Here is a 12,018-nt window from a genome sequence, read left to right on the forward strand (position 1 = left end):
TCACTGAAAAGCTTACACACCTGTTACATTAATATAGACCGTAGCAAAGGCTGCCAGAGGAACTGCAGCAACATTCTGTGCTCGAACCCTCAGCAGAAAGCTCTTTGTTGTTTCATAATCGAGCGGCTCAGCTACCAGGATTGAAGCAGAACCATCATGTCTGTTTGGAGTCAGATAGAAACGAACTGGCATGTTGGTCTCTGGAACAAGTCCCTCTTCTAGATTATAAGTCACACGGGGATCACCGAGGGGAGAAGTTGCTTTGATTGTCTGCACAATTCAAAAAGTTTGCGTAATCAATACTTTTATAAGTACAGCAACATTTCTAAAGGCTTTTTTGTATTGACTCTCCCAGATCTTCAGCTCTCAACTGAAATCACTAGGACAAGAATTTCCTAATACCATTCTTAACCCTGCCTGATGCATCTCTAGGCCACAAAAAGTTGCAGCAAAAGGTTACCAGTCATTTTATGTTTGATTACTCACACTTTTATCCTAAATACATGTATTTTAGAATTACTTCATAAAGCTGTTTGGATTACTCATTCCAAGCAATGAAACTGAAAAACTCTAAGTACTTAAAGAGCAATATTCACCTCAGGTAATGCTGCAGCATTCAAAAAATTGGAACACCTATAGTGTTGTCCAAATGGAAAGGAAATTAAACAGTGGTTACACACATGTAAGTTAGAGCAAAAATGCTGGTTAAAAATGCAGCATTTCTGGAAGAAAACTGACAACAGATCATTGGTCCATACAATACACAAAACTGTTACAAAAGCTCACTATATTTAAGCAAATAAGCAGTGTTCAGTTAAGCTATAGCCTTAGAGTTATACACAGACAAAGGAGTCTGTCCCAACCTTACCAAAATTGATGCATCTCGAGTAGTATTCTCTGGAATAACAACTTCATAGGTGTCTCTTTCCCACTGCGGAGGCTGGTTTTTTGCACTGGTAATAGTTACTGCAAGTTCAACTTTACTGCTCCTGTTACCTCCATCTGTAGCAATAACCTCTCGAATTATAGATGACCTCTGAACAGTAAAAAAGATTTCATTACAGAGTATTTTGATCGGGGTTTAGATGAGCATGCTTTTTTTTTTTTTCCTCCAAATAAATCAATACATAAAATTAAAGGCACACTTAAGAAAACCTGCACAGAAGGAAAATATTCACAACTGCAGAATACTGAGCTCAGAATATGAAGTAGGTGCAAGGTTGCTATTTGCTTTACTTAAGATTATTGGAAAATGTTTTTATTTGTCTCAATAAACCTCAGCAAATTTCACACGAAGTTTAAAACAAAACCAAAAAAACCCACTTTGTGGAGTCCCTGATTTCTTAAGCTTACCTCTCAATAGTTTTTGTTAGGGTTCTTAGATTCAACAAAGAAAATATACTAAAAGGATATACCTTCACCAAAATTTTGTGTGTCAGTCACTTAGAAGTTAAATTTCAATATTAAAAAAACTATTAGGCATTTAAAGATTGACACCTACAACAATATGCTCGTTTCAACACAACTTACTTCACAACTCTGAAAATATCAAAGTGCTTATGTAGGTATCTAGAAATGGCTGAAACTGGTTAATTTTAGGTAACTACATGCAACAATTTTGTTCATTATGCTTTCACTTTCCTGAGGGACAGCTATGCTTAGTCCACCATGGCTAACATATCAAATTGGGAATCTGTATCAGAATCCAAATTTCACACTCTTTCACTTTCAGGTTTGTGTCTTAACTCATTGTCTGTTAACACAGCGAAGTCCTACTCCTGGGTTATTGTTCCCCTGCTCACAGTCCTTGGTATTAGTATGCCAAAGCTAATGGAAATGGGAAGAACAAGTTTTCAGAGGCAGTGGTGTCAGCTGCTACTTTCCAGCTGAAAGCAGGACTGGCTTATATGCAATTCACAGTCAATGAACTCATCAGCTAAAAGCCTTAGACTCATGTTTAATTTAAACATGACATATTGATCCTTTAATGTGAAGAGGTAACACGGAAGTAAGGACAAACTCATGACCTCAGTCCCTCCTGGGATATGTTGAGATAGTGAGCTTAAAAAGCAAAGCAAGTGCCATACCTGAGATATGGGTTGGTTCACAAACACCCAGCCTGTAGTAGGATTAATTTGTAAATAATTTGGTTCTTCATTTGCTATCGAATATGTAATGGCAGCGTTTGAGCTGTAGTCATCATCATGGGCTGCAACACGAAGAAAGCTGGTCCCAACTCTTGTGTCCTCTCTTAGGAAATCTAATGTAAGGAAAGGATATTTCAAACTGATCATTAATTCACTAAAGCACCATGAACATCTTGCTAAGAAATTAAGAAATACTAAAGTAATAATGTATGGAAGCTATAGCTTTCTATTCCTTGGAATATTGGCCATTAAAATCAAACTGAATATTTTAAAGAGCTGCTATCACTCCAGGGCTATAGATCACATTTGAACTTCATATTATCACAGTCATAACCTGTAATTGTCATTTCTGATAAGATACTCATTTTTTTCTGTCTTGTATTTTTACTAAGGGACTAATTGCTTTCTATGAAATATACATAAATGGAATTTTAATATCTTGCACAAAACCAGAAGAAAAGGATCACATTATCAGAAACTACTGTCTAGGTTTTGCATTGTATAACTAACTGAGAATTATCAGTCTTCATTTTTTTATAGATATTATACACATCTCTGGGCGTTTCCATAAACAGGAGGTGTTTTTTGAAAAACCAAGAAGGAAAGGTAAAACAACAAACAATGTAGAATGATGAAATTCAAATGGGAACAGTATGTAATCAAAGGTTACGACAAAAATCTATTAATCAGAAAACAAAGGATACAGTTAGTGCTCAGTGCTGCACACTCACATGCTTATTACAACTTTCACATCTCTGTAGCACCACAGACACTTGGCATACTCAGGTAAGGAAAGATACTGACATGGCTATTGTTTCAAGGAATTTTCCTGTAACAACACTGAGGAAGGCCTACGGGTCAAGACTGTACTTGTTACATTGCACGTTACACAGACTAACATTCTGCAATTAATTAAGGTAAGCGCATTTCTGGCTGCAATCACCTAGTTGGTCACAAGATCTACTGGCAGGAAAGACAAAACCCAAAAATCTTAGACATCAGGTAAGCTCACACTCAGGGCACCGAAACTCTATCCAATGACTCTCAATTACATTCATAGCGGGTGTTTTCAAATCTGGGTTCATTGTCATTTTGGTCCAGGATGATAATATTTATCTGACATATTCCAATGAGTGGTTCTGCTGCCTGATCTGTTGCTGTCACAGTGACAGGATATTCCCTCTGTTTTTCTCGATCAAATACCTGAACAGTTGTTAGAACTCCTGAAAAAAAAATGAAATACCGGAGAGTTAAAATACTATGCATTTGGCAATGTTCTACATTTAGATATTTATTTGTCTGCCAGTACATTGAGATACAAGGCAATAGTTTAAATACACCTGTAATGTGAACTTCAGGTTCAAGGATCCAATCACAAGTTTTAACAATTTCAGCTAAAACAGTACTGCTCAGGCAGATACAAACTTCATACACACATCTACACACAATTGGACTTAAATTTAGAAAATACAGACAAGTACTAAACTAAGAGAATGAGTTTATAAAAATTATTTCTTTTGAAGGGCAGTAAGTACAGGGCAAAGGCCCGTTATATGTCTTTTACCCTCCAAAAGTTCACCCTGAACTTAGATTTGGCCTTCCAAGACTTAGTCTCTTTATAAGACCACTGTCAATGTCTTAGCATTATGAATAAATTATTTATATGCCATTAGCAATGTTGCAAGATAACATGCACTTGAAATATGGTAGTTTTTTAAATCTATTTACAAAACCACACAAGTTATTTCACACAGCAAAACTTCCACATTTCAGGGAAGTTCAAGTTCAGGATTGGGCATGTATGAAACTAAAGGAGAATATTTGTTCATGAGGTTAATACAGTTTATATTTGTCTGCTGACAAAAAATTCAATGAAAAAGCACAAAGTCTTATTTTATTTAAGCTTTTTTTTCCATCAGTGTAACAAAGTGGTTTCTGTATTGCAGTATCAGTTCCGATATTCCCTTTACCTGTGTCAGGATGAATACTAAATGCTGGTAGGACACCACCTCTGTGCATCAAGCCATATTTCACTATACCATTGGCTCCTTCATCAGCATCAGTGGCTTCAACCTGCAGTACAACTGTCCCTGAAGGCTGGTTTTCCAATACAGAAGCATGTTCCCGATAATACTGACACTAAGAGAGGGGAGGAAAAAAAAAAAAGAAAAATCAAGGACTTACCATGGCATTTGATTTAAAGATATACTGGGGGGGGGGGGGGGGGCCAAGATTTAGCTACACTTCCATTCACATGCACTGATGTTAATGTTTTATCTGTGCCATGATTAATTTACAGACTTCACTTGCTATTTTGCAGTTATACAAATAACACCCAACACGAGGCCGCTGAGCATCTCCAACTAATGAAAATATTTGGAGAAAAAGTTACAGTTGCATATACTTTCAAATGCAAATATTTTTCTATACTAGCAAAAATCTTACTAAAAAAATGGCATACAGTTGCCCAAACCACAGAATTGCTTTGGTCAAAAAGGGATTTCTACACAAAGTCACTTTGTCAAGGACAGATTACAAAGAATTTCCATGACTGACATGAATAGTCACTGACTTTTCAAAATATGCAATGTTACCCATCAACATTTTAGCCATCAGCATCAAACTTGAAATTTTTAGACAATAGGTCTTTAATATGAATTAACACTCTGAAAACATCTTCAAGCATTTAATTTTTACAGTACATTACAAATTAAGCTAAAACACTTTCATTCTTCTCTCTTTCATCAGTTCCAGACACAGTCATCAAAAGAAGCCTCTGTAATTGAGAAAGGTATTTTGAAATATTATGGAACAAGTCCACTGCATAGATAGCTATACCTACTGATTCCTCCTCACATCTGTCACACTGAACCTCCATTCTCTAAGCAATCCTGCTTCAGCAGGGGAGTTGGACTAGATGATCTATATGGTCCCTTCCAACTCTAAAAAAATTCAGTGAAATTCAGTGAAAAGTTATTCACTCAACCTTATCTCCTAAAATGCCAAAGACTAGATGTTGGTCAGGAAAGAATCAGTGCTCACAGGAGCTGTTCTGCCACAAGAGGAGAACAAACCCTCTAAGTCTTAGGAGAGGAATGGAAAAGATGGAGAAGACAGCAGCATCAGGACTCTAAGAGAGATGAAAGCAGCCCACTTCTTGAATAGCTCATCTGCTGCATCACTTGCAGTGACAACACAGTCTTAAACATTTACCACAGTCCAATACAAACGGCCTCATATATTTACCTTCTGAAAGACAGGTTTGTTATTGTTGACATCATCAATTTTCACAACAACCTGGGCAGTACTTGTAAGAGAATGGGGCCCTCCAGAAGCGTTATCATCAGTAGCTGTGATATTAAGTACATACTCGGTCCCCTGCAGCTTAGGAAACGGACTTGAACGAAGTCTAACTAGCCCTGTAAAAACAAGAAGTTGTGGTTTTTTATTTTTTTATTACATTAACCAATTAGTTATTCTTCCCACCAGTAAGCACAACAACACATTCTTGTATACCCATTCACCAATAAACCACAAGGCTGCTAGATTTTAACTTAACTACAGTGTTTTTACTGGAGCTGATACTAAAATAAAATTAAGACAACACAACAGGTTTGTCTGTCTGCAGGTATGCCTACAGAGCTAAATAAGACAAAAGCTACAACTCAGCTGACCTGCACATATTAGCTCTAATGTGTCTGATGCCAAAAAAATAAAGCAAAACAAAAAAATCCAGAGAAGCATTGTAGCAGGCTTCTGTTTAACCTGCACCAGCCCCACCAGCGACCCTGGCTATGTTCCTGTATCATTAGTGCAATGATGCATGTGTCACCATGCCTGCTGCGGTAGCTACCAATGCTAGCTCAACTGAAACTGGTACGAGTTTACCTTCCTGCTTTATAGCAGCATTTAGCTATATAGGCACATCCTCAGAAACCTGTATTTTGCTGCTCTCCCAAGTCACCCAAATGATACAACCTGCTGGACGGGACACAAAGGCACTGTCACAGAAAGGTGTATGAAAGATTTGCCACAAAAGCAAAAGAGACTATAGCTACCTGAGACCATTCTTTTTCTCCATCATCCATCAATCATCCCTATTATTCATCAGGCGTAACAGCAATTGTCATTACAACAGCGTATTGTCACAGCATCAGTGTCACTCAATTTGCTTGCAAATGTGTTGTTTTAGCTAAAGCACTTATTTTTGACACATCTCCTCTTTACCTTGGCATTTCTGTGACAAGGGGGTACAGACTATTCCCCTGACATCGTATCTGGAAAGAAACTGCTGCAAGCCACGGTGTCAACCTTTATTGGTTTATTAAGCAACAAAGGCCCAAAAGTGTTTTGGAATGAAAAATCCTAATGTTTCTAAAATTAAGTTTCAAAGACAGTAAAAATTAATTGGTAAAAAAAAGTATAAAAGTACATATACATGATTATCTGTATTGAAACTATGGAGCTGATCCTAACAGATGCTATCAATCAAATGTTAAAGATTCTTTGAGCACTTACAATAAAGATTTTCAGAAGCATCAAATATACTACCCCTATAGCAATTAGGCACTTTTAAAACAATTATTCCTCTTCAGGTGCCAAAGTATCTTTAGAAATTCAACTCTGGGAACATACAACTATTTTCAAGTCAGAAAGGATAAAAGGAGCTCTCAATAAATTCAGGTTCACACTTCAACACTTGCAAGTTACCTGCAGACCATATTTTTGGGAACATTACAGAATCTAACATAAATATTGCAAAACATGATTTGCATTGAAATTAAAATTTTATGCTAAGTGAACTCTGTGGAATAAAGAGAAGAAAAAACTTAGCGTGGCTTACTGCTTCCTATATATTCAATGCTCGTGCTTTGAAAAATACAAGTTCAGATCTTCATTGCAGGTCAAAATAAGTTAAATATAAAGTAGTTTAACTGAGGTTAATTAAGTTACTTAAATTCTTCAATGGGATTTCAATTTGGTTGCCTGTTTTATCTCAAAACATCCTCTTTTGTTAAAGCCCATTAATTTAAAGGGATATGCCAGACAACTCAGATGATGTGGGTTTGTGCATTGTTGTTTTTTTATTTTTTTATTTAAATGAGGACACTGATGTGAGATTTTTTCCTTTGGGGTTTTAAAAATATGCAACCACTGAAGAATTTAAAAAGATGTAAAAACTGGTAACTCAGAACAAATGACTTAAGCTGTGAAGTATTCACCACGCTACTTTTTTACTCATGCATGCAGTATTCTTGGGTAAATAACATTGCTCATGTGAATGATGTTGTCCTTAAATGAAAAACACACTTGCCTAAAAAAGCATCATTTTGTGTCGTACTGACACAAGCAAACTCAGCTAGGAAGTGTTTGCTCACGCATGCGTAACCAGGACATAGACAAAAGTACAGGAAAAAAAAGCCTCATCTAAAACCCTAAATGTCCACTTTAAAATAGTTAAACCTGAGTTACTAAAAAAGTTGCACAAAGAAAACTATTCCGGTCGGAACTGTCATCCTATTACTTTCTCTCCTCATATGGCTGTTTGATTACTAATAGCATCTTTGGCTAATTGCAGCGGGTGGATATCAAGCTTTGAGTGCATGAACAAGCCTTAAAAAGTTTTCCTCCTGCTCCTTGCATTTGGCTGCCCATATTCAAGGCCAGCTCCGGCACCATGCAGCAGCCTAACCTTGGATCAGACAGTTGTCACAAGCCTTGTCTGTGGCCTCTGCCGCATGTCTTGGGAGCTGCACTTAACCTCAGGTCCTTTCCCGAGCTCCCCTGAGGGTGTGCTGTGCCTGGCCGTGTGTATTGCTGACCCTGACACCGTCTGGCCGACTTGGCTTCCCAGCTTGGCCTGAGACCTGCCCCATCACTGCAAGTCTGTCTGGTAACCATTGGACTGTTGGATGAACCAGGTTTGTATCTTGGGTCATTCTTGCTCAGGATGGTGGTCTGTGTCTGTGCCCCTGCCTCCCTTGCTGTTACCCTTGACTCCCATTTCACCTTACCCTGCAAAGTAGCCCTTTCTTCCAGCAACTTTGACACTAGTTTCCCAGATTAAAGGTTATTCCAATTCTCGTTTGACATTTTAGAATGTCACACTGTTATCAATAAAAATGTTCTCTATTAAGTTACTGTCTATTAAAGTTACCTGTAATCTATAACAACTCTCTCTATTAAGTTACTGACTGAAAGCAAACAATGAACAAGACAGGTCAATTATACAAAGCTTTTAGAAAAGTGATACAATTTTATTAACATTATAAGAGAGTCCAGAACAATTGCATCTTTTTTTTGCAGTTTTTTTAATTAGAGTCATAGAATAGTTTGCTTTGGAAGGAACCTTTAAAGGTCATCTAGTCCAACACCCCTGCAATGAGCAGGGACATCTTCAAGTAGATCAGGTTGCTCAGAGCCCCGTCCAACCTGACCTTGAATGTTTCCAGGGATGGAGCATCTACCACCTCTCTGGGCAACGTGGCTTAAGAAATTATCTTCAATGCACTCCAGGAGTCTCCTGGATTACCTACAGATCGCCATGCTACTTTTCCAGCAGATGTCAGGGTGGTTGAAGTCCCCCAGCAGGACAAGAGGCTGCAAGTGCAATGCCTCCTGTAGCTGGAGTAAGGCGGCTTCATCAATAGGCTCCCCTTGATCAGGCAGCCTGTAGTAGACACCAACCAGAAGGCTCCCTTTGTTGCCTCGGTCTCTAATTCTTATCCATGAGCTTTCAGCCTACTCACGGCTATTCTTCAGAGACAGCTCTTTACACTCTATCTGTTTCTTCATGTAGCAGGCAATGCCTTCAGCCCTTCTTCCTCACCTGTCCCTGCTGAACAGCCTGTAGCAATCGATAGCCATGCTCTAGTCACGGGATTCATCCCACCAAATTTCAGTAATGGCAACTAGGTTGTAGCTTTCTAGTGGCATGATGGTTTCCAGCTCCTCCTGTTTGTTGCCCATGCTGCATGCATGGGTGTAGAGGCACTTCTGCTGGGCTTTCAGCAGTGTCATCTTCTTACAGAAACACCCCTTAATTCCTTTGAGGTATTTCACTGGTGTTTCCCTCTTGGCTCCTATTACCTCAGGAGCCCCTGGCTCATCTCTGTAAGATTTCAAGTATGCTGCAGTGTACCCAGCACACCTCAGAGCAACAAGCTGAGGGCCCAAGCCGTGGGGCCCTCCATTCACTCCTCTTCTTTAAGCTACTGCCTTCAGCCTGGTGGGGAGAGGATACAGGATCTCTTTGATCTTGTTTTTTTTCTGGTAGTTGTTCCCCTTTCTGTCTCAGTGAGGGCAGAGCATGGTTCCACCAGTCTATCTCTTTCTCAGACTCCCTGATGCTCCTTAACCTTTCTACTTCCTCTCATAGCTCTGCCACCAGTCTGAGCAGATCATTCCTGCAGTCACACGGCACACTGCTCTTCTCACTGCTGCCATCCATTACCAACTAATGGCTCTGGTGCTCCCTGCAGCCGGAGACCTGGATGGTTGCATGTTTTCATGGAATCACTGCCTGAGTTGCCGCATCCATTCTGCCGAGTGCAGAGGACATGGTTTTCCACTGGGTGGATACCATAGTTAAGCTCCTTCTGAGAGGGTGATGACCACCAACTGAACTCACCTTTTGAGCTGGTAGGGTCACTACACCCTTCTGCGCCAACTGCCACGCCATTAGGTTAGTATTAGCTTCAAAAATAGCATATACTATTCAGTTTTTGTAATTGCTACCTAATGAAGACCAAATTCAAGCTGCATCACATCAGAATCAACATTATGACTGCAGCAGCAAAGAGCTAATATATTATTACCTTTCTTAGGGTCAATAACAAAGTTTCCTTTTTCATTCCCAGACAGAATATCATATGTCACACCATCTCCATCAGGGTCAACAGCATTAACGGTAGCAATCAGTGTGTTTGGGCCTGCATCTTCAGAAACAAAACTCCTGTAGCTGTTAAAAGAAATTAAGACAACACATTTATGAATTTAGACAGGAAATAATACTATGTTTTAAAACACTTATTGAATACCTGTATAAAGGGTACTGCAGAATTTGCAGTTTATTAATACAATTACAGTGATAAGATGCTTCTTTGCTAACCAGTAAAATGATTGTATTGATGATCTATCCAACCGTTCATGTCTTTCTGTTGTTACAGATGTTGTTACATGGATTTCCACTGCAAAATTTTAGCAGTATTGAAATTTTGAAGCTTAGCTTTGCAACAAGACTTGGGCTAAACACCGAATTCACTTTTTCTTTTTTTAATTTTAAAGAATGAATTGCATGATTCACAGAATCAAAGCTAACATTTGCTAAGTTAAAGCACCGCTTGTGATAGCACACTTTCTGACACAAGCTGTCAAAATACTTTCAGTGTAGTCTTTGCACCAGCACAACTAAGATGAGAATCAGATGTGGAGGATATGTGCATAATGTCAGTTTTTCAAAAATCTCAAGTCCAGACACATCACTGACATTTTAAGCTCTTAAGAGGCATTATCAGCCTAAGCATAACATGCTCTGGAGTAGAAAAGCCCCCTGCTTTAGCAAAGTCCCAAATATTTATTATTTTATCTGACTGGATTGATCATAGGCCAGACTAAGCATACTACAGACTTGTCCATAGCAGATATCCCAAAGCTCAGCCATAAGAATGAAGTACAGCTGGCTGTATCCCAAAATATCAATAAAATACATATGTGTCACTGGGTTCAGGGTGCTTATGGACCCACTTTCCATATGTTGAGAATAGGAAAAAATTCAAAGAAAAAGAAAATGGATGCACAGAAAACCCCTCCCTTGGCTTTTTCTGTCTAGATATACACCTTCATAAAGACAGCTTTTTTTCTTCCCCCTACTTAATATGCAATAAAGTAAGAGAAGCAAATTATTTTGGTTTAGCTGAGTCACACCCCTCAGGACACTGTCTTAACTCTGCATCTGGAAAGCAAATGAACGGTAATTCTGATAATTTTGAACATGAAATACAGGGACAGAAGAGTTCAAGTCATCAGAAGAGGTCTCTTAATGACAAAATGAAACAGAGTGGTAGCCTTAAGCATTTCATAACTGAGGTACGGAATAACTGATGAAAGAAAGCTTGTGGCAAGGAACTGTAAGTTTATACTGGACTGTAAATCTATTTAAACAAAGGGCTAGAAGGGCAACATCATCATCTTGCTTTGTATTAGCCTACCACAGAGCTAGCATTAATTGCAAACTAGTCTCTCAACAGGACCTAATTTATGGGTGTTTGTGATGAATCCACTTCACAGAAAACTTCAACTAAGTTCTGTCTGAAATTCATCTCTGGGTTCAAGATTTTTTTCTTAACTGGAAAGATAAAGCAAAATCAAAGCCTTGTTAACCTGGTTAAACAAAAACTTGAAATAATTTGAATTCCAGGAGCTGAATTCAATTCCAATGCCAATCTATACACATATACAATAACAGTTTCCCTGCTATTGCATAGGGAAAAGCAAAGCTTCTTGTGAATGTTTTGTAATTGAAAATAATATTTATTTTAATCATATTCTTCACCAACTTTAAATACAAGAGCTGGCAGGGTTTTGTTGTGGTTTTTTTAAACTATGTTTTCTGCTTCCAATTTGTTAGAGATGTTTACAGCATGTTTAATACTATCATTCATTTCTGATTAAAAATTAGGAACAGATACAAGATAAATATTAAATTACCCTGAATATTAAAATTTTTTACAATTTTATAGTACTTTTGACATTGCTTCAGATGCTTCTGAGCCCCAACTGTGGAAGAAAAATGCTTACTGATGCTTTAGGAAGAAAAAACAAAAAAAAAAGTACAGTTTGTAGGGCATGGGACTAAGTGAAATTAAGTGAA

At 38.2% G+C, this 12,018-nt stretch overlaps 1 protein-coding gene across 1 annotated transcript in view; it reads right to left on the reverse strand.

Moving 5' to 3' along the window:
• Positions 1-12,018, reverse strand: part of LOC141471424 (neural-cadherin-like) — a 68,559-nt gene that overhangs the window by 31,282 nt on the left and 25,259 nt on the right. Inside the window, exons 7-13 of the mRNA XM_074157957.1 lie at positions 9,965-10,107; positions 5,394-5,566; positions 4,118-4,286; positions 3,200-3,370; positions 2,088-2,260; positions 869-1,036; positions 21-270 (exon numbers count right to left, since the gene is read on the reverse strand). Of these exons, the coding sequence (XP_074014058.1) occupies positions 21-270; positions 869-1,036; positions 2,088-2,260; positions 3,200-3,370; positions 4,118-4,286; positions 5,394-5,566; positions 9,965-10,107 (1,247 nt within the window). The remainder of the gene's footprint in view (positions 1-20; positions 271-868; positions 1,037-2,087; positions 2,261-3,199; positions 3,371-4,117; positions 4,287-5,393; positions 5,567-9,964; positions 10,108-12,018) is intronic.

The sequence above is a fragment of the Numenius arquata genome, chromosome 13 (assembly GCF_964106895.1).
Source record: "Numenius arquata chromosome 13, bNumArq3.hap1.1, whole genome shotgun sequence".
Lineage (NCBI taxonomy): Eukaryota > Metazoa > Chordata > Aves > Charadriiformes > Scolopacidae > Numenius > Numenius arquata.